Source organism: Callithrix jacchus, chromosome 10, assembly GCF_049354715.1.
Source record: "Callithrix jacchus isolate 240 chromosome 10, calJac240_pri, whole genome shotgun sequence".
Lineage (NCBI taxonomy): Eukaryota > Metazoa > Chordata > Mammalia > Primates > Cebidae > Callithrix > Callithrix jacchus.
Genome location: NC_133511.1, coordinates 66,926,846 through 66,953,920, shown reverse-complemented (window position 1 = coordinate 66,953,920; position 27,075 = coordinate 66,926,846). Strand labels below are relative to the sequence as shown.

The 27,075-nt window shown below is 45.9% G+C and overlaps 1 protein-coding gene across 16 annotated transcripts in view; it reads right to left on the bottom strand.

Moving 5' to 3' along the window:
• Window positions 1-27,075, bottom strand: part of C2CD3 (C2 domain containing 3 centriole elongation regulator) — a 188,667-nt gene that overhangs the window by 1,533 nt on the left and 160,059 nt on the right. For 12 of the 16 annotated variants that reach the window (XM_035265475.3, XM_078340246.1, XM_078340247.1 and 9 more), the window contains 4 exons: window positions 25,895-26,056; window positions 23,099-23,319; window positions 18,947-19,874; window positions 13,682-13,793 (listed from right to left, as the gene is read on the bottom strand). In XM_035265475.3, coding sequence (XP_035121366.1) covers window positions 13,682-13,793; window positions 18,947-19,874; window positions 23,099-23,319; window positions 25,895-26,056 — 1,423 coding nt within the window. Of the gene's footprint in view, window positions 1-13,681; window positions 13,794-18,946; window positions 19,875-20,028; window positions 20,206-20,314; window positions 20,467-20,846; window positions 21,040-23,098; window positions 23,320-25,894; window positions 26,057-27,075 lie in introns of those variants that run through there. The other 4 variants (XR_013523253.1, XR_013523254.1, XR_013523252.1 and 1 more) reach the window with 4 other exon arrangements.

Below are 27,075 nucleotides of genomic sequence, written 5' to 3'. Positions count from 1 at the left end.
AGCTGGCTAAGAGCAAGGGAAGAGGTGGAGAGCACACTGTACCACTTCCTGGGCATTGAGAAGAAGCTTGGCGGAGACCCTACAGAGTGGGATTACCTGCCCCTGCAATTCTGCTCATGAGAAACTGAGGCTCAGGTAGAGTTGCTTCTGGGATCAGTAACAGTTATGTTTTTCATGTCTTCAACCCTTTTATTTATTTATTTATTTTAGAAGGAGTTTTGCTCTTGTTACCCAGGCTGGAGTGCAATGGTGTGATCTCGGCTCACTGCAACCTCCGCCTCCTGGGTTCAGGCAATTCTCCTGCCTCAGCCTCCTGAGTAGCTGGGATTACAGGCACACACCACCATGCCCAGCTAATTTTTTGTATTTTTAGTAGAGATGGGGTTTCACCATGTTGACCAGGATGGTCTCAATCTCCTGACCTCGTGATCCACCCGCCTCGGCCTCCCAAAGTGCTAGGATTACAGGCTTGAGCCACCGCGCCCGGCTTCAACCCTTTTTAATGCCTACTGTGAGAGGGGCACAGAAATAAACAGAACTCCATTTTAGGCTTTCTCAGCTCAGAGTTAAGCCTGGAGGCAGAGAGATCTGCCTAAAGAATTAGAATCACTAAAATGAGATAAGGGGAGTGGAGTCAGGCATCCCTGCTCTACTGCTGGATGAGTTTCCCACCCATGAACTAGAAGGGTGGATGGGAAACCTTGAGGGTTCCTGCCAATCTGGAATTCTAAGTGCAAGGGAATGTCTACAATCTGGAAAGCTCTCAGTGCTGTGAGCTCACATGCAGCCTTTCCTAAAACCAACAGCAAAGTGGTGCTAGGGCTGGGCTGCACAGCAGAGACTAGAAGATACAGCTCCCTGCCTTCTAGGCAGGCCTAGGCTAGAAGGGAAGAAGGAAATCCACCTTTTGCTGTTGTTTGCAGTTCTTCCTTCCAAAATATAGGAAACCTGCACTCTATGATGCCTCAGGCCAGGGGAGGCCAGTGGGCTAGCCTCTGCCTGTTGTTCTCCCCCTTCCAGACTGGGTCTGAGGCTTGGGAGCCCAGTGGGGCCAGGTCCAAGACAGGAGCTTGGGAGCTGCTAGACACAGTGTGGGTGGGACCAGGCCAGGGTAACTATAGGTTTAAACTGGGTGGAGAGGAGACTCTTGTAGCAAGCTTCTGATTCATTCTAGAACCAGTGGTTGTTGGCCTACCACATGCCAGGCCTTCAGTTAAGGCAAACTCTCTCAGGATCTCTGTAGCATTTTAAGCTTGTGTATATTTTTCTCTACTCCCAAGATGGCTGTTTCCTGAGCTGTCTGAGATGCAGAGTGACACAAGCCCCATTCCTGTCCCCCGGCTGTACTGCAGGTAGATTTTCTGGGTCATCAGCTGTATTTTACTTTCCATTTCTTCCTCTGCTACTCTGAAGGGGAAGTAGGGAGGTGTCTGTTTTACGAGCCAGTTGGGAAAACAGGCCTAAGAGCATTGTATTCTCTCTCAAATCCTCAAACCAGGCATTTGTTTCCCCATCTTCTAGAAGCGATGTCTTCTCTGTTTTAGAGAGCCTTAGAATGAGTCTTATTCTCCATGGCTGGAAGAGTCAACTACTTCAGTTCATGAAATGACCATAAAAATGGTCTGGGCATGGTAGCTCATGCCTATAACCCCAGCACTTTGGGAGGCCAAGGCAGGAGGATCACATGAGTCTAGGAGTTTGTGACCAGCTTGGTCAACATAGGGAAATCCTGTCTCTAAAAAACAAAACAAAACAAAACAAAACAAAACCAGGTGTGATGGTGCACACTTGTGGTCTCAGCTACTTGGGAGGCTGTGGTGAGAGAATCACTTGAACCCAAGAATTCAAGGCCGCAGTAAACCGTGATTATGCCACTGCACGCCAACCTAGGAGACAGAAGAAGACCCTGTCTTAAAACAAAACAAAACACCTCTGTTGGTGATTTATCAAACTTTTCAGGAGCCTAACATCTACTCAACTTGATCAGCTCTTATGGACAACAGGCAGACATGGTTTCTGTTGTCACAGGGCTGCTCAGCTAGAAAGGAGACAACAAGCTACCCAACAATCACAGAGATGAGGCTTAGAGCTTGGGAGGACTGAGAAAATGGCAATTAGTAACAGCTAGGAAAGTCTGGGGAGGCTTCACATGGAGGTGGGCTCCAAGATGGGCAGTGTTTCAACAGAAGCTGGGTGTGGGGTGAGGTCTTTCATTAGAGAAAACAGCATGAGCACAGACCTGCACCTACTGGCTGGACCGTATCTGCCCTGGAGCTGAATCATGTGTGGCACCAACCTTCCAGCACTGATACCCTGACTCAATGACCTAGGGGGCCTTATCTGCATGGCCCAGGCCCAGGACCAGGACAAGGTCAGGGCTTGGCTCTGTGTACAGGGCAGGGCTGGGGTGTGGAAGGACAGAGAGCACACACTCAGCAGCATTTTGCTTTTGTTTACCTCAACAGGGTTTCAAAATCATCTTGACTAGTAAGTGAGGATTTTTCCTTCATCAGGATGGCCACCCTAACACACAACCCTGGTAGGTCTGGCCAGAGGTGAAATTGGCCAGAGCAGGGACACTCCCAAATGTATTATCCATTCCTCTAAATATTCCCACACTTCTGGCTGGAGGCCTGGGGGCACAACAAAGTTGTCAGCATAGCATGTGTTTTGTGGGAGGCATCAACCTTCCTGGGAAGGCAGGAGGAATGCACATGGGAGCAGAATTGCCACAGCTGAAGGGGCTGCAGGTGCCTTGCAGTCTAGACAGAGGGTGTCATATAGGAGGTGGAGTCCCTGGAGCGAGGACTTAAACATGAAGGTGGAATGTGAACAGATGATGAAGAGAGGGTATGCTGCGTGGAGGTGCAGCTTGAGCAAAGGTGTGGGGAAGGAATTTTCTTGCTAGGAAAGTGGTGGGGGTGGGACAGGCTGAGCTGCTGGTATGGAGAGCAGCCTAAGACAAACCTATTAATAGAAGGAGGGGCTGACGCCGGCTGAGGGAAGTTCCAGAATATCTGGGGGGAATTTGACCTTATTCTTCTTGGACTTCAGCGAGCTGATCTGTAAGGACCTTCCCAGAGAACAGGGATGGGGTATGTGATGACCGTACTAGGCTGAAGGATAGAATGGGCTTTCCTGTGGGCCAGGTGGCAACCACAGTAGCAGGGCAGGGGCTCTCAGGCTGCCCCATTAAATCCTCCCCCATCTATACATGGGATCTGCTCCTTTCTGAGTTCCTGTACACCCAGGCCATGAACATGATAGTCCTCTCTGGTAATGGATGTGTCTTAAAAGAGCCTTCAATGCTAAAGATCAGACTTTGCTGGGGAGAAAATTGAGCACGTGGAAGGAGTAAGAAGTCATTTGGAAAGAAAATGTGGGGCTTCCTGGGGCTCTTCAAATTGAGTGGCTAACCCTGCATGAGGAGCTGGTTCTAGTCCTGCCTCTACCACTTCTTAGTGAAGTGGTGCCAGGCAACCCACTTTCTCTTTGGGCCTCAGTTCATGGGTCTGAAAATGGGATCCGAATGAGCAGATAATGCAAGAGGAGGTGCTCTATGAACCATGGGCTTATCCTGGCCCTTGGCTCCTTCTCTGGTCTGCTCTCCCTGTGATTCAGCCTCTTCTCCAAAAGCCCTCTCAGGAGGGCCTGGCCCTCTTCTTTGGCCTGGAACGTGATCTGATCCCAGCCACTGTGTTCTAGGTTCTCTCTACTCCAGCCCCCAGATGAATCTCAATCCCTCTAAACAGGCCACATGCTCCCAGGGGTTGGTGGGTGCAGGTGCCCCCACTTAACCTTGCTTCCAGGTATCCAAGGGATTTTCTCAGAGGACAGGAAATGGAGTACAATGGAAGGGACATTGGTCTGTGGCTCAGCCTAACTGTCCCACTCACTCAAGACCAAGACGCTTTCTCACTCTACATCTCTCTGGGTCTTAGCTTCACTGTCAAGTAGAGCTAAGAACTTCTGTTTAGTCTTCGTATGGAGGTCTATGCTGGGCTCAAATAAAAGTCAGATATGACCAAGGTTCTGGTCAGCTATAACGTCTTGCAAAACACAGGCTAAGATGGAGGTAGACCCAATACCAGCTGCAGACCCAACAGCAAAATGAAGCCTTGCTGTTCTTAGACCCCATCCCAGGCAAAGGGTTAGGCCCCAAAGTCCTGAGTAGAGCTGGGGTACAGCATCTCCTGTACTGTGGTAAGCAGTGCTAGGCCAGGCAAGCTCTCCCCACCCCATTGCCTTCTCTATTAACAGTGAGCCTCTAGTCTGAGATGACAGCTAAAGTTCTGTTCTTTTACATAGTAGCCCCTTTAAGTGACATAAACATTGACTCAGGAGCTGAAAACTGAAAGTAAACAGCCGCCTGGGTATTAGGTGGACCTGCCAATGGATTGCTGCTCACAGACTGAGTGAGGGCTCAATATAACTGCTTGGCTTGCTCAACTTTCACCCCTTTGGCTGGCTGCCTTCCCCTGGGGTAGCTCCCAGAGTCTGGCCTGGACTATGACTTCCTTGATGCTAAAAAGAGCTGCTAACTCAGCAGCTACAAGTTGGAGCAGGGAGGAAGTGAGGACAAGGCACTTAGACTAGAGGCCCAGCCCTGAAAGGCCAATCCTAAATCTGACCTGCTCAGCCCATGCTGCCGTGTGGCTGGTCTCCTGCTCTGAGCTCGCCCTTCATGCCTAAATTAGAGGTCTGGTCATATGGTTCTCACCACCAATGTGTTCCCTCCACACCACACCCCCATCTGAGGCCACTCACTCCTTCTTCCATGAAGCCCTCCTACAGGGCCTACGTCACCCCCTCACCCTGGGCCTTAGTCTACGCCATGAAGGAGCCTGACTAGGGCAAGACTCCTCAACCTTTTTTTGTTTTTTTAAAGAGGGCCTGGTTCAAAAGATGACCGCAATCTTTTGAATCCAAGCCCTGCCAGGGAGAGGGCTCAAAAGTCCAGGTTTTGAGAGGGAAGGGTTAAAAGTTATACTCTTACAAGAGCTGCTGGCTCCTCCTGGACTCTGGCCTCAGAGTGGCTCAGGCAACCTGAGATTAGCACCTGCCCAGCAGACCCTATGAGCCCCTTCCTAAAAGGTGCTGCCAAATTGCAGTCTAGGCCAGGGTGGGCGCCAGCCAATTTTGGCCGTTTCTCCTGACCTCTAAACACCTTTGGCCAAGTTGCTCGTCTTTGAAAAGCTCTATATGGCCGTTATCAGAGACACTTTGACCTTTAGATCTCCTCTTCAGCTCTACAGAAAGCTAGGGACTTGGTAGCTAAAAGAAATGAGGCAATAGATCCGGACCTTCTGCCCCAACAAGAGCAGCTCAGCTATCCGGCCTGGACCACAGGCTGAGAAGAAAGAAACCCAGGATCAGGAAGTTCCCTTGGGTCCCCTACTGATCTGATCTGGTGACTTTGTGGAGAGCTGGGGTTCTCTACCAGGACTATTCATCTTTCAGATGCTTCTGGTCTGTGGAAGGAAAACAAAAGGATATAATTTTTTTTTTTAGACATAGTTTCACGCTGTTGCCCAGGCTGGAGTGCAGTGGCACAATCTCAACTCACTGCAAACTCTGCCTTCAGGGTTCAAGCGATTCTCATGCCTCAGCCTCCCAAGTAGCTGAGATTAGAGATGCCAGGATAGAAAAATTCTATCCCTTGGTTTAGACATGTGGCTGAGGACCTGAGAAAGTGATAAGCAGAGCCAGGACAAAAAAAAAAACAGGCTTGCTGACACCTCGATCCTTAGTGATCTGAAGAGCTGTGGTCTGGCTGAGTACAAGTGAGAACACTGGGTGGGAGGGTGTGAACTCAAGGTTTTAAGGGTACCCTCATGCCTGGCCTTGTCTCATACTTCCTGCCTCCCACACTCACTCCTCATGAATAATAGTGTCTGGCGTGATGCCTGTGGTTAATCCTGGGGCCCATTCATGATGTGGGTAGAGCGTGGGCTTAATGCAGGAAGGCACAGAGCAAGACAGGGCTCACCTCATGGTAAAGTGCCATGTGGGTAGGGCAGGGAGGCCAAGGCTCAGAGGACAGGCTGCTTCTTGTCCTTTGCTATCCTATTAGATATAGATTATCCTATATCTAATTCCTATCTTTTCTTGTTTCAGTCCAGGCCCATCTCTTTCCGTTTCTGACTGCCTCTCTGGCACACAGCGCTTGTACCTCCTGCTTGCCAAGTTCTGTTGATTCTGAGGTTTCTTCTTTTCAAATCCACAACCTGCAAAGCCTTTCCTTCATCTTTGCTGAATTCAACTCAAGCCACCTCACATGGCTCTTTCTTTTCCTATTCTCATTCCCTTTGCTTTGTTTTACTTCAGTGCTAATATAGGCAAATGTCATTTGAGGAAATGAGTGGTTTGGAGGCCAGTGCCTTTCCAAGAACTGCAGGCTCCCTGAAGGCAGGGTCCACAGCATGATGGTCCTAGCTCTTTCAGCATGACAGGCAGTTGGTAGGAGTTACAGGAACTTAGATATAAAGCTGGCTCCCCGGGGAACTGTGAGCTCCTTGAGGGAAGCTCCTGTCTTCTCCTGCACCTAGCTCAGGACTATGTCTGCACATTTGCTAAAAGATGTAAATTTCAAGTATGAGATCAAAACTACCTTTCTATTTTCTGGACTGCCTGTCCTTAGGCCCAGCTCCAGTTCTCCTATTAATTGATGGGAAGTTATTGAAGGGTTCTGAGCAGAGAAATCACATGATTCAGTTGATGACTGATTTAACATCTTAAAAAGTTAACAGGGCCAGGCATGGTGGCTCATGTCTGTAATCCCAGCACTTTGAGAGGCCAAGGTGGGCGGATCACCTGGGGTCAGGAGTTTGAGACCAGCCTGACCAACACGGAGAAATGCTGTTTCTACTAAAAATACAAAATTAGTCGGGCGTTGTGGCATGTGCCTGTAGTCCCAGCTACTCGGGAGGCTGAGGCAGGAGAATCACTTGAACCCGGAGGTGGAGGTTGTGGTGCGCCAAGATCACGCCATTGCACTCTAGGCTGGACAACAAGACAGAAACTCTGTTTCAAAAAAAAAAAAAAGTTAACAGAATGCTATATGGGGAATGGTTTGCAAGGAACAAGGGAAGAAGCAGAAAGGCAAGTTAGGAGGCTCCTGCAGTAATCCAGGCCAGAAATAATGATGATTGAGACCAAGGTGGTGAGAAGCACATTTCTGTATATTTTAAAGGTAGAGCTGCCAGAATTTCCTGTTTAATTGATAACTAGCATCAGGGAGGATTCCAAGAATTTTGGCCTGAACAACATGAGTCCCAGCTACTCAGGAGGCTGAGGCAGGAGACCACTGGAGCCCAGGAGTCTGAGGTTGCAGTGAGCCATGATCATGCCACTACACTCCAGTCTGGAGTGTACAACAGAGCAACACCCTGTCTCAAATCAAACAAACAAACAACACCCCCAACCCTAGAGTTTAGTTGTACCTTTAATTGAAATTGAGAAGACTAAGGGGGAATGAATTTGGGAACAAAATCTGGAGTCCAGCTTTGGACATGTTGAATTTGAGACACCTATTAGATATTCAAGTAGAGATGCTGGGTAGGCAGTTGTAGAGTTAGGACTGGGCTGAGCTAGCCATTGGGAATCTTCAGCATATAGAAGAAGAAGTAAGGAAAATGAGGGAGACCCAGCAAAGAAGGCAGAGCAGGAGCAGCCAGTGAGGGAGGAGAACCAAGAAGAAGTGATGCCTTAGAAATAAGTGAAGAAAGTATTCAAAGGAAAGAGATCAACTGTGTCACATGCTGTGGAGAGGTCAAATAAAATGGGCACTGAGATCTGCTAACTGCCTTATGAATATGGAAGTTTTTTTGGGGGTTTTGACAGCCTTAAAGAGTGCTCCCCCTGCCAGTGGTAAAGTGGAGTGAAGGTCTGATTAGAGTGGGAGATTAAAATGGCTACAGCATGGAGAATGAACAGTGGTGGAAAAGTGCAAGTGTAAGTGAGACTGGTTAGAAATAGTCAGGGGGGGCCAGCACAGTGGCTCACACCTGTAATCCCAGCACTTTGGGAGGCCAAGGTGGGCAGATCACTTGAGATCAGGATTTCAAGACCAGCCTGGCCAACATGGTGAAACCCCGCCTCTAAAAATACAAAAAATTAGCTGGGTGTGATGGTACACACCTGTAATCCCAGCTACTTGGGAGGCTGAGGCAGGAGAATTGCTTGAACTTGGGAGGCAGAGGTTGCAATTAGCTGAGATTGTGCCACTGTACTCCAACCTGGGTGACAGAGTGAGACTCTGTCTTGAAAAAAAATAAAAAATAAAAAGAAATAGTGAGGAGATGATTGGGCTAGACAAGGGGAGGGTGAGAAGTAAGTGATTCAAAAGATGTTTAGGTGGCAGACTTAAAGGGCCTTGGAATGGACTGGCTGTAGGTGGTGGGGAATAAAGGAGCAGGGGTGAGACATAATTGTGCTCTGGCAGGAGTAACTGCATGGATGGTGGCTGAATTTCCTGAGATATGGATACAGGTGGCAGAGGAAGTATGCAAAGGAAGATGACAAGCTTAAGTTTTGGACAGAGTGAATTGTTAGTGACATATCAGACAAGATGTCTAGGATGCAGTTGGGTCCCTACGTGTCTGTGGCATGGGAGAGAAGACTAGACTGAAGAGAAGGATTTGAGAGTCATCGATGTAGTCATATTTGAAGTCATCAGAGTGACTGAGATTTTCCCAAGAGAAAATCTACAGAGTAGAAGACATGGTCTGAGGAAGACAACAGGTAAAGCAAATTACTGCCATTCTCATCAACAATCTCTCCTCTGTACAGAAGTTGATAAAACTAGTTTGTCCATCAACAGCTGAGCAAGCAGAATCACAAATAACTTAATAAAATCAGGAAGCGGTCCCGGTAAAGAGTTACTTCATCACAAAGGGAAGAGAAAGCAGGGGGAGCAAACACCACAACTGGATGGCTGTGCCACGGTCTGCTAAACCAGCCATGCTTCTCACTCCTTGTCTTTTTGCAGAGGCAACAGCCTGAAGACGAGGTAGCATGGGGTGGGAATTATGGATTGGCCCCTATACCCTACCTGTGTGGCACTTGGTATTCTACAGTACAACCACCCTCAAATGAGGCCTGGTAACCAGATTTGATAGATGAGGAAGCAGACTCAGAGAAGTCCAAAGACCTGACGAATATAACACAGGGACCTGTATCCACTCTACTGTTGGAGAAGGAAATCTGTTTCACAGATGGCTGCAGGAGAGACTGGGAGGTTCCTTGGCTCAGATACATCATTTCAATGTGGAAGGAAAGATAGGTCTTGCCTTTGATCTTGTGGGGAAACCAGAGCAATCAATCCAGCAATTATAAGCCCTCTCCTATTTCAGGAATGGACTGTTAGCCCTGAGCCGGAAGGAGGTCAGCTTCAGTATAGCAGTCCCAGGAATGGTTGAGAAGAGCCTAGCAGCCTCTCAAAGTGCTCGTCTTCAGTTGTCAGGGCCAAGGCTGGCCTTAGGAGGGGGTGGAAAAGATGGATTCTTTAAATGCGGGTATAGGACAGGGCTCCTGCCCTTGCCTCCCTATCTCTCACTTAGAGCTGCTGACTGTGCCTGAAGCATCACTGAGAAAACAAGAGCTTCCATCAACTTGAAACCCTAGCACCAATCTCTAGTCCTATCTGTTTCAGCACCCATCTTCTCTCCCTTCTTTCATGATACTAGGTGAGTTTTCTTTTTCCCCTCCACATGGGCTCTAAATCTCATGTCCTTTCTTTTCTCCCTCTCCTTTTTCTCTCCCACTCCTGTGTCTTCCCCTCTCCCTTTCTTTATGGGATTGCTGCATTAGCACACAGAAAGCTATAGCCTTCCCATATTAAAAAACAAAAAAATACCCTCCCTTGGTCTTCTATGCCACTCCAGCCACTATCCTATTCCTCTGCTCCACATTCACAGCCTAATTTGTGGAAGGAGTTGGTGTCTCTATCTTGTTATCATTCAATCACTGTATAATTTTAATGATATATGGTTTTGTGATTTCTGTATATAACATACCAATGAACACCAGTAAATCATGAAGCACAAGCAAAGGAACATCTATAAACCCACAACTCAACCCAAGAACCGAAACATCACTAATACTGTTGAATGAATCGTTATGTTCCTCCTCCCCACCCCATTCCCCTGCCTCCACAACTGTTGAAACTGTAATCAAACTGTTGAAAATTCAACTGTAATCAAACTGTTGAAAACTAGAGATAAAGAGAAAATCTTAAAAGCAAGAAGCAAGTAAAGGTCATGTTACATTCAGTGCAAGAACAATCAGAACAATGTCTGCTTCTTATCAGAAACAACGGAAACAGAAGACAGAAGACAGTGGAACGATATCTCTAAAATGCTGAAAGAAACAACAACAATTCAAGTTAGAATTCTATATCCAGTAGAAAAAAGTCTTTCAAAAATGAAGCCACATAGAGATATTTTCAGACAATTGAAGCTGGACAATTAGTCCAGTAGGTCCACAGTATGTGAAATTCCAAAGGAAGTTTTTTCAGGCTGAAGGGAAATGGTCCCAGCCAGAAATCAGGATGTGAAGGAGAAATCCAGAACAACAGCAATAGTAAGTATGTGGGTAAACAGAAAAGACTATTTTTGTCTCAAATTCTTCAAAGTGAGGCCTTTTTAATAAAGGCCACAAGATGATGGTCTCCTGCTCAAATATAATTTCACAATTAAATCTAAAATAAGTATAAGGAAATCAGTTGACATTGTGATTTATCCCATTGTAATTATTTCAATCTTTTATAAAAATGTAATTCTTTAAAATGTTTTCCTTTTAAATTTTGGTATCTCTACTTGCTAGTATCCTAAATACATACATGATCTTATTTATTAGGTCATCCAGCACTGGCTGGTAGCCAGCCAGGAGCATAAGATTCTGAGAAAATATACTGCAAAAAATCCATCAAGTGGTGGTGAGAGAGGCCCATCCCTAGCTAGGATGACTGACCTCCCAGGGTTTCCTGGGTTCTGGGTTTCCAGTTCTGGGCAAACCATGATGACTGGTCATCCGAACCAGGACTGAGAATGAGGGCCTAAGGACAGAAGTGACTGAGAGCAGCAAACAATGGAATGTTGTTAAGAGCAACAAAGAAAAAAAGGCTGAAAAGTATTGTCTTCTCAAAAGCAGACTTGCTCTTTAACTGAAGTAAAATTTTTTTCTCTCTTTCCCCCTCACCACTTTGTATCTGTATTTAATAGACCAAAGATAGTATCTCCTCCAGGGGTTGGTGCATCACAAAGGCATAGACACAAAAGCAGGAACAGTTTTTCTGCTTGGCCGGTGAGGGATGGCAGTTCAAAATGGCTCAGAGACTTCTTTTTTTGTGGGGCATGACTTGCTGGCGCTTCATCCAAGACCCAGGAAGACCTGAAGACTTGCCTAAGGTTACACAGGGACTTGTATCCACTATACTGTGGGAGTAGGGAGGCTAGGAGGGCAGGGGGGAAAGGGAGCTAAGAGGGCTCACTTTTTTCCCCTAGGGTAATTCTCACCATCATCCTATTAGGTATGAATTATTAGCCTGACGTTACTTACAAGGAAAGTGTGTCTCAGAAAGCTGGTGTCACTTGCCCAAGATCACTTACTAGCAGATTTAATATTTCACTCTATGGATGTCTTGCTCCAAAGCCTGGACACAGCCCTATTACCCCAGCATAAATGTCATGGGTGTGTCTGGGACATGCAAGGGAAAGTGCAGAGAGGAAGGAGATGAGCTGGTGACCACAAACCAGAGTAGGAAGAAAGGCCACAAAACTGCAGGTATTCCTGGACAGGATTGACACCTCTCCTCCCCTATGCGAGGATTTACAAACTTGATGAAAACTGAGATGTAGCCTGGATGACACAGTGAGACCCTGTCTCTAAGGAAAAATTAGTTGGTGTGGTGGTGCACATCTGTGGTTCCAGCTACTTGAGAGGCTGAAGCATAGGTTCACTTGAACCCAGGAGTTTGAGGCTGTAGTGAGCTGTGATCATGCCACTGCACTCTAGTCTAGGCAACAGCGTGAGACCCTGTCTTAAGAAAAAAATGAACAAACAAACAAAAAAACCACCACCAGAGATATGTGGGAACTTGGATTCATTCCTGTGCCAAATAAAATGAGACACCTTGAAAATGGTGGTGTTGGGGAGGCTGAAAGAGGATGGGGAAAGGAAACTACTAAGAGGATGAGACATCTGATGCTTCTCTTTAGGACTGTATCCCAGGACTATAACTTTAGGACTACAACTCTCAGGATACTTCTGGACTGATCCCATTTTTCATTAATGTGGCCTCTGAAAGGATATAAAATGTCTACGTTAATTGCTAAATAAAATCTAACTGGCTAGGAAAAATTACCAGAAGTAAAATGTCATGATTTTTAGGTGGTTTAATAGAAGAGCACAGAGTCTGTGAGTCAGAAGCTTAGATTCACTTACTGGCTAGGTGACCCTGGGTAAGCGACTCAGCCTTTATGCATCTCTTTCTTTATATATAAGTAGAAATACCTTGTAGGTCAGTATGTGATACTCTGAGCCTCAGTTTCCTCATTTTTTATACAGTCTCACTGTGTCGTCCAGGTGGGAGTGCAGTGGCGCCATCTTGGCTCACCGCAACCTCTACCTCCTGGGCTCAAGTGATTTTTGTGACTCAGCCTCCTAAGTACCTGGGATTATAGGCACATGCCACCACGTCTGCCTAATTTTTAGAAGAGGGGTTTTGCCATGTTGGCCAGGCTCACCTTGAACTTCCTAGCTCAAGTGATCTTGCCTCCTCATCTACCTAAAGTGCTGGGATTACAGGCGTGAGCCACCATGCCCAGCCTAGTTTTGTCATTTTAGATAGGGATGACAGTATATTCCTCATCAGGTTGCTGAATTTAATGAGTTAACACAGAGTACCTGGAACAGTGCCTAGTACATGCTAAGCACCACCGTAACTATCATCTTTCAGCTTAAACACAGCCTCCGCAGAGAGATCCTGTTCTTTATCACAGCACCTACTACTCATCTGAGTCTATATTATCTTTTGCTTACTATTTGTGCTCCATGAAAACAGAGAATTGGTCTATCTTATTCACTCTTATACGCTCAGTACCCAGCATGACACCTGGGACAGGGCAGGTACTCAAAAGTAGTTATTATTATTGTTTATTTTGCTACTTGCAAGAAAGGTCAGGTGCTGTGCCAAGACAGAAAAGAGGAGACCTGGGATTTGTACCAGAGTTCCAGGCACCTAATTCAGCTGGATGAATAGTTATGAGGTTCTGTAAATGGCAAATAGTTGTTTGACTGATATTATTCTCTTCATCCAGACCTTATTCTGTCACACTCCCGCAAGGCTGCATCTCCTCTGTGAGGCATCTTTGCTCCTATCTACCTGCTTGGTGGGCACTCCCACAGCACTCAATACGTATTTCTTAGCTGCCTCTTGCTTTCATGCTCCTGCACTTTTTTTTTGCTTCCCCATTCTAGGCCGACAATGCTCTGCTCTTGCACATTTGCTCTTCCTCACTTTTCCTGAGCTTCTTGCTCACTGCTGGGCCCACAGAATATACTCAGTACAAGCTGGAGGAGTGACCCCTGCTACAGCCTTTCCAGGAAGATGGCCTGGGGCTGCATTCTGTGCAAGAGATGATGACTCTCTAGGACAAAGGTCAGCTGGCCATTTTCTTACCTGATCTGTTGTGGCTGCTGGTGGCAAAGTTGCTGAAAGTGAGAGCATCCGCAGGGAAGCCTCCAACTGCTGGGGAGGCAAAAAGAAGTTGGGCACCACAATGGGCTCTGGGCTACAGTGGCAGTTAAGGGACAAAAATACCTAGAAGTCCAACCCCTTGCAGTGGAGGCCAGCATCTCCACTTACCATTCACTCTGCCCCCACTCATGTTTTTCCCTCAATTATTCTTGTCCATAAATGCTTTGCTGAGGTGGCTCCCTCAGACTGGAAGTCTTACCCGCTCCTAACACATAGGTCTGTACGTTCTTTACCGATCAGTTCAAATCCTGCCTCCTCCAGGAAGCCTTCTCCTAACCTTAGCCCACAGTGATCCTAGAACAGTCTGCAACACAGGAGAATGATTATTTAGTCTGATGATTATTTTCCTCAGTATTCCCTAAATTTCTCAATGGCAGACACAGTTTCCTTCTGTTATCTTTACTTTCCTAAAGCCCCTCGGGAGGCTGGTAGGTAGCAGCCTTGAACAAGGGCCTGTTGGTTAGAAACAGACCTATTAGAAGTCAATCAGACGTTGTGGGGATGGGGATGGGGATGGGGATGTGGCTCTGGCTCCAGGGAGTAACGCCTTAGGTTATATTTAGGTGCCCTGCACTGAAGGAGGACCTGTTTGCCTGGTTGTTCTCTGCTCACATCCAGAAATGTGAACTCTGCATCAGGGGCTGTCCATGACGGGACATGTCCTCATGTCAGGGGCCAGCACAGCTAGTGCAATTTGGATGTGAGCCCCAGAAGGCAAGGTACTGTATCTTGTACTTCTCCTCCATATCCTCTTGAGGTATTCAGTGCTGTGTTGAGAATATGGTGCTCCACAGATATCTGTTGAATCAAATCACTGATTCAGTTTAGTTGAACTCTGAAAGGGTAAGGAGGGGACTATTTTGATGTTCCAATTTTTTGTTTTTGTTTAATAAGCTAAGTATGGTTCTGACTCCAACTTGCTTACCAGGTTTTCTATTGTATTGCCATTCTTCTATGCTAGCCTGTAAACTCCAAGAAGGCAGAGATGATTTGTCTTTTTTCATAACCATATTCCAGTCACCTCGCACAGTACCTGGGAGACAGTAAGTACTCAATAAATGCTTGTGAATGAATGAAATGCAATGATTTCTTGCTTTGGTTCAAGTCCTCAATTTTTCTGTAGAGAGGTGAGGGAGGAATGGAGATCCTGAAGGGAAAGACCCTTTGACCCCAGGCCTTCTGCTGAGGCCCAAGTGAGGTAGGATCTATTTGATGTGGCTGCTCTAACTGCTGCGGACTGCCAAACAGCCAGCTGACGCTGTGGGGAAGAGCTTTGCTGTGAGGTGTCAGGGCTGGCTCTGAAGCATGGAAGCCTCCTTCCCAGCCCACTGCCATATGTGTGCTTTAGCATCCTGCTCCAACAGCCACCTTCTCCCACTAACTTTTATTTTATATATTTTTGAAACAGGCTTTCACTCCCATTGTTCAGGCTGGAGTGCAGTGGTGTGATCACGGCTCACTGCAGCCCTGACCTTTTGGGCTCAGGTAATTCTTCCACTTCAGCCTCCAGAGTAGCTGAGATTACAGGTGCATGCCACGCCTAGTTAATTTTTGTATTCTTAGAAGAGATGGAGTTTCACCATGTTACCAAGGCTGGTCTTGAACTCCTGACCTCAAGTGATCCTCCCACCTTGGCTTCCATGAGCCACTATGTCTGGCCTCACAAACTTTTAAGTTCCTTTTCCTCAGTTCATAAAAACATTAAAGTTTCCCATTTAGGGAAACCTCTGACCTTGCATTCTCTTCTAATTACCACTCAGCTGTCATTTAATAGATGGATAATTTCAAGAAAGTTCACTTTTTATGCCCCAATTTCTTTAAAGTGTATTAGTACTTATTGTTTTGAGGGTTAAATGAATTTATAGATGTAAAGTGCTTAGAATGGTATCTGGCATAGTGAGCACTTGATAAATATCAGCTATTCTTAGCTCCTCAGTTTATGGGAAAAAGTTGCCTGTTGTCACTGTCCTCGTCATTAGCTCCTTTGACTAATGAAGTTTGGCTTCTATTCCCACCACTGCAAGGTCCTCCTTAACGCTAAAGCCAGATACATGCCAGTCACATTCTCCTGGACTCGTCTGCAGCATCAGTGCAGACCACGACGTCCTGAAATTCTGCAGCATCTGCTGCCATGTCACCTCCCTCCACTGCTTCTCCTACCTCCTGACCAACTCTCCTCGCTTCTTATGAGGCCATGCCCTGTCCTGCCTCTCCTGTGTGGACTGGAGAGGCTGAGTCTGTCTCTGTGTGTTTGGTTCTCCCTTCCCAGGCTCTTCTTGCTGCCCTCATCGATTCCCAGAGATGCCTACCTTTTTGGCTGAGCTCAGCCCTCCACTCCAGGCCTGCATCTCCTCCTGCATGTCCTACAGGCACATGCCCCAAATGGCAATCTGCATCATCTCCCAAACCTTTTTTTTTGAGACAGAGTTTGCTCTTGTTCCCAGGCTGGTGCTCAGCTCACTGCAACCTCCGCCTCCCAGGTTCAAGCAATTCTCCTGCCTCAGCCTCCCGAGTAGCTGGGATTATAGGCACGTGCTACCATGCCCAGCTAATTTTGTATTTTTAGTAGAGACGAGGTTTCTCCATGTTGGTAAGGCTGGTCTCGAACTCCCAACCTCAGGTGATCCGCCCACCTCGGCCTCCCAGAGTGCTGGGATTATAGATGTGAGCCACCATGGTCAGCCCCAAACCTGTCTCTTTCTGTCCTGTTTCCTATCCAGTAAATGTATCACCTGCCTGGCAACTTGTGACAGAAACCTCTAAGTTATACTTTCTATTTCCTTTGTCTCATCACCTGCCCCTCTCTCTAATCCTCTCAGATCTGTTCCCCTCCTCTTCATCATAAAGCAGACTATACTTCAGGTCAGAGTTTCTTCATCTCTTATTATTATTCCAAGTGTCCTAACTAGCCTCCTTGCTTCTAGTCTTCCCTTATCTAACCTGCCCTCTACAAGGCATTGGGTGACTTCTTTTCTCATATATAAATCTGGCCATACCATACTCTTAACAGTGAGCACTATTTATGTACCAGGTATTGTGCTAGGCAGTTTACATGATTATTTTCATTTTCACAACCCAATAAGTACTATTATCACCTCCATTTTACAGATGAGGAAAGTGAAGTTTCTTTGCTTTAGAATAGAGTCCAAGTACCCCAGGCAAGCATAAAAGTCCTTTAGGATCCAGGCCCTGCCTCTCCTCACACCATCCCCTCATCCTTGGACTCTAGTCACATCACAGTGAACTACTGCCCACAGACAGCCTCCATCACCCGGCCAGACCTCTGCACACACACTTCATCCTGACTAGAACTTTTCCTTGTCTCTATTATGCAATGCCTATTCATCTTTAAGGTCTGGCTCTCTGTCTCTCTTACTGGGATAGCTCCAAGTAGAGTTAGGGCAGCTCCCTCCTCGTGGTCCCTAGCGTTCCGTCCACGTCTCATCAAAGCACTTGGAACAACAAACTGCCAGTATCTATCAACTTGACTGTCTCCTATTTCATCATGGGAACTTCTCAAGGTAAAGTCTGATTCAAATCTGTCCTTGGCACCCAGCACAGGGCCTCACACTATTTATTTTTGAAAGAATAGTTAGGAAGGCCTAGGCTAAAGCAGCACTTAGGGTTTAGACACACGTGGCAGCTCCTCCATCGGCCATATTCTGAGCACATCTAATACTGACTGTAAAGGGAGTAACAACAGGATCCAGGATGAGCAAGGCTGGAGAGAACTTCACACAAGGCGACTGTCTGTTTTCAGTGGTCAGCCTCCAGCTATCGCATGCTTTAATCCTTTCCTCCGCCCACTCTCCAACCCCTAGGTTTTTCTCTGATCTGCATCAAGAATCAGTGTGTGGTGTGTACAAAAGTTTCCACTCATTTGGTTTTCTCAATAATGTTGTGAAATTGTGATAGTTCAATTAAATCTACATTTACTGATCCCTTCTCTGTGCAGTGCTAGATCCTGGGGATGCAGAAAAAGACAAGGTCCCTGACCTGGGGAGCTTATAGTTTGGTGGGTAAGGAATTTTATAGGTGAAGAAACTGGCTCAGAAAGATTAAACTACATGTCTATAATCACAAAAGTAATTTTGTGGGTCTAGAAGGGTCAAAGTTAGGCTCCCTGACTTCTGGTAGAGGAAGATCTCTAATCTAGTAAAGCAGCCTGCTTCATCTGCCAGCCATGCAATATTCCCTCCTTGTTGTCAGGATATCAGGTGAACTACTCTGATGAGCTGGTTAGGCTACAGGTGTGAAGGGTGTAGATGGTCCTAAGTGGTTTCCTTTCACTGTAACATACCAGTCTGTGTTTAAAAGGAGGGAGCAGGGAATGTCAGGTACCCCCTGTTCCTATCAACAGCACCTTATTGGGGTCTTGGGCAAGTCTATCTCCACGGTGCCTGTTTAGCTCCGTCACTTGCTTTTTAAAAAAAAATTTAATCTGGTCCGGTGCGGTGGCTCAAACACTGTAATTGCAGCATTTTGGGAGGATGAGACAGGAGGATTGCTTGAGGCCAGGAGTTTGAGATCAGCCTGGGTAACACAGCAGACCCCAACTCTTAAAAAAACTTAGCTGGGTGTGGTGGTGCATACCTGTAGTTCTAGCTACTTGCAAGGCTGAGGTGGGAGGATTGCTTGAGCACACACGAATCTGAGGCTGCCGTGATGTATGATAATGCCACTGCACTCCAGCCTGGGTGAGAGAACAAACCCTGTCTCTTAAAAAAAAAAAAGTAGGCAAGTCACAGTAACTGAGGAAAATAGAGATGAGACCTACCTAAAAGACTTGTGATGACTGAATTAAAAATTTACATAAAGTGCTCAATGGCAGTGATCTTCCTCCCTCTTTCTCTAGACCCTCTGCTTCTCTTTCAACTGAGATAAACAGTCTCATTCCTTAGATCCCAAGCCTTGCCTTCAGGTGGAAAAATACCCAACAGATGAATCGAATAAATCAGGGTACGCTAGGTTAATGAATGTGCTAAACCCAGTTCAAGGCATTATGTTTCCAAGGGCTGGTGTTAATGGTAAAACTGTAGCACCTGTCATGCAGGTGGGGTCTTCTGAAAGAATGGTCTTCCCACAACCCCCAGTGCATTCCATGAGGGTGGCCACTTGCTCACACTCACACTTAGGATAGTCTAAGCACCAGCATCCAAAACACTTGTGGCAAATGCCAAAGGATACAGTAGGAGGCTCCGCTTTGTGGACATCTCTGATCCAGTTGTCATCTGCCTCTGCCTGATGTCAGAGGAGTTGATGGGTGGTCCCTTATGGTTTTCCCTTCTGCTCTGGGAGGCTAGGTTTACTGGCAACTTCTTGAAGCTATCAGCAGAGTCGCTGAGCTCACTGGTGGCAGGTTCATTCTCAACTGGGGCCTCTGACTTGGGCTCCTTGTTCTGATCCACCTGTGGTGAGCTCCATCCAACAAACGTGCTGCTCTGTTGGGCTCCTGAGAGTGTCAGGCATGGGAGGGGTCGAGGGCTAGCTGAGGCAGACTCTCCACCAACCTTGGCCTTAGAGGCCTCACCCTCACAAGCAACAAGACTTTGGCTAGGAGAACCCTGCCTAGGCAGGTGGGAGTTGACAGCCCTTTCTGGGCTGGAAAGAAAGCTATTTTTGACTGTAAGTTCCTCTCTGCAGAAAGGCCCTGGAGAAGGACAAGAGGGGCCTTCCCTCTGTACCTCATCAGGCTGAGGGCTGATGATCTCACTTGTGTCTGATATGAAACTAGACCAAGGGCTAGTTTTGTCTGTCACTGTGGTAATCTCATTTAAGGTCCTGGGCTCAATGATGTCTTCTTCATAGTCCTCATCACTGTAGGCTGGGCCTGCCTCAGTGTCCTCACTGATCTGCATCTTTGTAATGGGTACTGTATGGCTCAGGGACTCATGGAGTATTCTTCCTCCATATGAAGTCTCTTTGAGAGCAGGGGGTGGTGGTGAATCTGTGCCCTTATCTGGAGCTCTTGCCAATGGCTCATCTGGTGTTGTGCATCGTTCTTGCAGTGCCTCTGTGTACTGAGCATCTGGGAGGGTGGTGGCCTTGTTGCTTCTACTCCTGGCTCGGTGAGATTTCAAAGCTGCTTGGGAATCCCTGGTGATAGTCTGCAGATCTGAACAGCAACAGATTAACACTCTTATTACAAGGTAGGGCCATAGACCACCCAAATTTCCCACACTAGCCTCTAGCTTCAGAAGTACTCTGGCAATCAGACTTTGAACAAACCATAAAGAAAATTAGTTCACCCAAGAGTCAGTGAGACTACATTCAAGGTGGTACAATTTTTAGTACTTTATTCTAATATCAGAGGATGAGAATCTAATCTACAGTTGTGGATACATCTGTGGAAATGCTCTCAGAGACTATCTGCTCATGCTCAGGAATCCTTGGGAGCTGGGAGTCCTGGTGGGCATGTTCATGCTTCCAGTTACTTCAGTAACTACCTATATTAAAAATCAAAATGAGAATCCACTTATTTACTTATTTGATGACAGTTATTAAAACTACCTATTTTACTTGGAAAACAAAAGCAAGGAAATATCTATCACCCACCTGATAAGGCAGGGAAGATTTACAGAGAAAATATAAGCAGCAGGGTATGTTGGAAAGAGCTGGCTTTGGAGCTGGTCAATCTTGGGCTCAAATCTGTTGTCACTTGTTAACTTTGTGATCACAAGCAAACTATCCTCTCAGAGCCTGTTGATCTGTAAAGTGTAATCAACACCACCCACGTCACAAGGTTCATAGAGAATACATGAGAGAAATGGGCATACACTGTGTGGTGAATATATAAGCACTTAATAAACAGAAGCTACTAGTCATCTCAAATTGTTTTGGGGATGGAATGGGAGTGAATAAATTAATAAATAAAACTAGTAAATGATACATGTTTGCAAGATTATTTGAGAGGATAAAATTAGGAATTGAAGGCAAATTTGATTCCTGGGGAATAGGAGTCACATCTCCCTCAGAGCACCTAACAGAGGGCTCATTCTACAGAAGGTGCTGGCTGTTTAATATTATACGTCGATGATTTTCAGGCATCAAAGGAATGAGTAGATATATGGAATTGGAACATTACTACCTGTAAACAGGAATAGGCACCGGGAAGCATATTTAGTTGATCCTAATCCTTTGGCCTGAATGTGCTTTCAGTCTCAGAGCAGTCTCCTTGCTTTTTATAAACCTTCCCAGCCTTCAAGGCCCTGTTCTTTGCATCTCCTCCAGGAAGCCTTCCCAGTTGCATGAGTTAAATGGAATTGGTTTATGGCTTTGTTCTATAAGGAAGAACATAAGCTACTCTGTAAATGTAATTGTATGTTTACCCCATCACACTGTGAGCTTCTCAGGACAGAAACCATATGTCTGACTTATGTTATATCTCTAAGGCCCAGCAAATGACCTAGCATATAGCTCTGGCTTAAAAAAACCCCACTCAGTAATTCTCTCTCTCAAGTTTCACTCATATCCATTTGTCTGATGGCTTTGTTAAAAAAAAAAAAAAGCATACTGAGGCATAATAGAAGCGGGGCAGGCTTTTGCATTTTTTTTTGAATGGTTTCCCTGATCGAATCATCTTTTCCTTTTCAAATTCATTCTCCCTGTGAAAACCAGTTCTCATTCTGCCATCTGCTTGCTGAGAACTTCCCATTTCTTCCAGGATAAACATTAAACACCCAAGTTTGGCTTCAAGGCCCCACAGCTTCAATTCTTTTTTTTTTTTGAGATGGCGTCTCACTCTGTCACCCTGCCTGTAGTGCAGTGGAGTGATCTCGGCTCATTGCAACTGCTTCCCCCGGGTTTATGCGATTCTTTTGTCTCTGCCTCCTGAGTAACTGAGACTACAGGCATCTATCACCACACCTGGCTAATTTTTGTATTTTTAGTAGGGGTTTGGTATTTTGTATTTTTAGTAGGGGTTTTGCCATGTTGGCCAGGCTGGTTTTGAACTCCTGACCTCAAGTGAATCCACCCTCCTCGGCCTTCCAAAGTGCTGGGATTACAGGTGTAAGCCACTATGCCTGACCACATTTCTCTTGTCTCTCCTCTTTTAATATACCCCTTTAGAAAGATTCCCCTATTTGTTTCCAACTCTACTCCAAAACAAGCCTCCATCTGTTTTGCTCTCATATTTTCGTTCTGGGAGGATTTTTCTTTGGTTGACTATAGAATATAAGCTTGAAGAAGGGAGAGATAATGCCTGCCATGTCCACCACTATATCCTCCTGGAACAAAGAATAGTGCCTGGCACAGATGGTGCTCAATAAACACTTGACTGAAAATATCCAAGCAAGTGGAAGTCAAACACAGAGTATTTATCTGGGGCCATGGATACCAAAGGTTTGGTATCTGGAAGAATAGGATAGAAAGAAGGTTTGTACTTAGTATCAATCATGGTGTTTTTCCTTCCCTTTAGACAAAGAAAATTGAATCTCTTCATCCCTGTGTAGAATCCATGCATTGTGCTTGAGCAAAAAACAAGTGAGGGCTAAAGATGCTGATCTACTTGATTTCACAGTGTTCCCTGAAGCTTGCCTGATAAAGATTTCTAGGTTGTAACCCTGGATCCTGATTGAGTAGGATGGAATAGGACCCAGGAATCTGTATCTCACTGCAAGTGCCCTGGGTGATTCTTATGCTCAGGCAGGTTGGCCAATACTTGCTCTAGAGCAGTCTCAGTCTTGTCTACACATTAGAATTACCTGGGGAGTTAGAAATAATACTGATGCCTGGGTTCCACCTCAGAGATTCTGTTGACCTATAGTACAGCCTGGGCATGGGGTTTTTAAAAAGTCCCTCAGTAATTCCAATACACAGCTAAAGTGAGAACCACTACTCCAAACGGGTTTTTCAAAGGGTGGACTATGAACCACTAACATCCCGAATCATCAAGGGTGATTGGTAAAAGTGCAGACTTCTGGGCTCTGAGAATTAGAATTTTAAATGTTTGTTGTTGATCATTTTCTCAGAGTGGCACAAGTTCAAGAACTGCTATTAAGAAACCACTCATCAAATCTACCTCACTCGTTTCTTGGCTGGGGAAACTGAAGCCCAAGAAGGGAAATAATGTTCAGAGTCAGACCCTGAGTCTGTACCGGAAGTCCATCAAGGACCTGGGTCAGTCCAGTGCTCTTTCCATTGTCCCATGTTGCTGTGCCATACTATTATGTCCCTCATTTTCAAAAGCAAGATGGTTTAAAAAAAAAAAAGGGAAGAGGGTGAAAACAATTGGGCTCTATTTGTCATAGGTGCTTGTCTGAAGGAAAACATTGAAATGCTTTTTGAATTGGCACCCAGTGACCGTAACATCTCGATAAGAAAGGATCTAAGTCATACCCGTGATTAAGGAGCTGACTTGCAACACCAGGTTACTGGATTTCTCCAGGATGCACTGGCTCCCAGGGTCTAGGCTGCTGGCTCCTGGACCAGGATGGTCCCTACAGCTCTCCTGGTGCTGTGAGATGGTCATATGAGTCTGAGGGCTGAGGGGTAGGAAAGGCTTCGTAAGCTTCTGGCTGAAGTACCGCTGGATCTGATCAAGCTCACTCAGATTCTTCCTATCAACGAAAAGGAGAGAAGACAAAGGGGTCATTCACAGAGATTATGAACATCTTTTATGTCTCCTGGATACTACCACTTGAGCCAAAGCCTTAATACCTCTCACTTGGTCTTCTAATATACTAAGGCCCTCTCTCTCCAATCCACTAACTCATCCTTCACTCCTCTGACTGCAATCCTGCTGCTGGGGACAACTTTCTCCTGCTTTTGTCTGTCTAATGCGATTCCTCTTCTGATGTCCAGCAAAAATGCCACTTCCTCAGAAAGGAACCATTCTTGACCATCTTTCCAGTCCTTATTTCTCTTTACTTTGACAGAATAAAGTCCTACTCTGGGCTTTGCTACCTCATAACCAATCCTGATCTTTCAGGCAAGTGACTTCTAAAAAGCCTTCCCTGACTCTAAATTAGCCTCTTTCGTGCTCCACAGTTGTTTCTGCACTCTTCTATCACTTCACTAATTTATTTCACATCTGTTTCCCCTAATGTACAGTGAGCTCTGTGCCAATTCCTTTATGTCTACTGCACCCAGCATAATGCTTGGCACAAAAGAATGTTGAATGGATAAAAGGACATAAATAAGTGATTTTAAAAATCTGTTTAAAAGCCTTTAATAGGGCCACATTCTCACCACTCTCCAATAAGAAATCCCACCAACCTTCACTTGCATAGGATTTTATATTTATGCTTTTAAACATATTATCTTGTTTAATTTTCAGCTAACCATATAAGATCAGTAATTATAAATAAAGAACTTGAGGTTCAGAGAACTTAAGTGACTTGTCCATAGCAAGGAACAGAATATAGCTACTGAGAATTTGGGACTTCAAGTCTTGCACTTTTTCTATAACAGATGGGCTCTATTTCAGCTGGGTCCATTCGTTCCTCATACTTCTGCTGATACTGGAACCCAAGTTCAAGCAACTCCCTGCTCTGTTTCTGTTCCATTCAACTTTTAAGGTTGCAGCTCACATTTCTTCTTTCCAAAGGCCATTATCCCAAACCTTTGGCCAGGAAAACTGCAGCTTTTACTACCCTTAAACTTGTTCACTCTCATCATTTCACACATCAAACCTTTTCTTAGAATTTCCCTTAATTGTTTCATTACGTTAGTTCAGTTTCCCTAAGTAGGCCACAAGCATGTTGGAATAGAAGATTTATCTCAAACTTCTCTCTTTCCTTAATATACTCAATGTGCCTGGTACAATCAACACAACATAGACACTAAACATCTGTGACACTAAATACTTGTGACCCCCATCTCTACTAAAATACAGTAACTTAGCTGGGTGTGGTGGCGGGTGCCTGTAATCCCAGCTACTTGGGAGGCTGAGGCAGGGGAATCACTTGAACCTGGAAGGCAGAGGTTGCAGTGGGCTGAGATTGCGTCACTGCACTCCGGTCTGAGCAACAGTGCAAGACTCCGTCTCAACAAACTAACCAACCAACCAACCAACGAACCAACCAAAAAAACAAGCTGGGAGCCATGGTGGCTCAGGCCTGTTGTCCTGGTGAATAAGGAGGCGAGGCCAGGTGTTCGAGACCAGCCTGGGTAGCATAGGAAGCTTTCATCTGTGTAACACACTGACACAAAATCTTTTAAACACTTTTTTCCTTAAACTTCACATACTCTCCTGCTTTCCTTCCCCCAACACTTTTCACTTAAGAATAATTGTTCTAAGGGTCAAGCTCTTAGTCTGACATTCAAGAACCTTCATGATCTGACTCTTATAAAACTCATCCTGCTCCTTGCATCTTATGCTCAGCTTTTTCCTGTATGCACTGCTGGCATTTCCCCAAACTTGACTTGCCCCTGAGCCTTGGCATAAGTTCTTTATACAGAATGTCCCTCAAAGACCAGTTCAAATGTGATTTCTTTAAATCTTTCTAGGACCAGTCCAGAATATTAGGCATGCCCCTGTCTACTTTGGCCAGGAAAACTGCAGCTTTTACTACCCTGCATTATAATTATTTGGCAACATGGCTATCTCCTCTACTTAGATGGGCAGAGCAAAGATTGAAGGTCAGGTCTATCTGACTCTGAGGCCGTGTCCTTTCCACTGCACCACACTTTTCATTAGATGAGCTAGGGGCTGATTTCGCTGATCAATCATGGCCCTTTCAATTCTCACAGTGATTCTCTGGCTCAGATGCTAACTAAACTAAGAAAGGAACAGAAAACAGTTAACAGGAGAGAGGCTGGTCTGGAAGAAATCAATGGTTGTGAGTATAAAGACAGTGGGCAGGATGAAGCTTTGTAGGTTCTAAAGAGGGTGGGAGGCTGTGAAATGTGGTTATCATTACGTTTTGGTGAACAACCTGAAGCTCTTGCATTTACAGGTGGATCAGTAACAGAGCCCCTGAAGGAATGGACGGTCCCAAGCTAATACAGATTCATCTATGAGAAATCCCATGAGGCTCCAGGGTCCAACCTGATACTAACATGCAAAAGAGCCCTCTACTAAAGTTCCTAGGCAGGTGGCAGGTGATGGAAAAGCAGTAATGTGCATTGCCATTTCTCATTCATCTTGTTCTCCGCTATGGTTTCCTGCATCCTATCTCAGCAGAGCCTCACCTGAGAGAAGTCAGAATGGAGGTTTGGGAGGACAAGGGTGTTGTGGTCAGTTTGTCATCAGATGGCAAGAGTGCCTCTCCCTGATGCAGGGATTCATGAAATCGGCGAACGTTCTGCACATGCTCTTCATGGCGTGATGCTTGGCTTCTTGTGGTACCACTTCTGTCAAAAAAAAAGGGTGCAAAATAAATTCCCAATCAATGAGAACACTCCTAGTGTGACAATAAACAAATCACTATTCTGAAATGGAACTGTGAATCTATCCCCACTACCACAGTTCTAGGCTTATCATCTCTTGCCTGGATTATAAATGTCTCCAAAAACGATCCAAGATGGCCGATCGCTAACATCCTGGAATTGCAGCTCTCAGGGAAGGAGCGGAGAACTAGAGGGCGCCACACTTTCAGACAAATTCTGGTCGCTCACGGAGCAGAAGATCCCCCAGTGGAGGAAACACAGGGGTGGCCAGCGCTACTCTCGTGGCCGGCGCAGCGGTTCCACGGGCACCTCGGCGCGGCAGCTCTTGGAGCAGAGTAAACAGGTTCAGAGGACCCACAAGGGCCCCCAGCACGACACCAGAGCCCGGCTCAGCGCCTGTGACGGCACCTCGGTGCGGCAGCACTCGGCTCAGAGTAAACGGGACCGGTTCCCCTTCTGACCGAGGTTTGGAGCCCCGGGAAGGCAGAGTCGCCTACTACTAACACAAGAAGGAAGCCAGACAGGAGAATCCTGGGCAGACAAGCACCATCAGTTTTAACGCTGCTGCTCTGGCCCTGGGAACTAACAACCTGGACGCCCACTCAAGAGACCTAATCTGAAAGTTGGTAAATTCAAAGACGGCAGGAGGATAAATTTACAATGACGGGAAGAAACCAGCGTAAAAAAGCTGAGAACACTCAAAATCAGAACGCCTCTCCCTCTAAAGATGATCACAGTTCCACATCAACAATGGAACAAGGCTTGATGGAGAATGAGCGCATCCTGATGACAGAATCACTCTTCAAGGAATGGATAATAACAAACTTTGGTGAGTTAAAAGAACACGTTGTAGCCCAATGTAAAGAAACTAGGAACTTTGAAAAAAGGTTTGATGAAATCCTATTGAGAATAGACAACTTAGAGAGGAGTATGAGTGAATTAATGGAACTGAAGAATACAATACAGGAACTCCGAGAAGTATG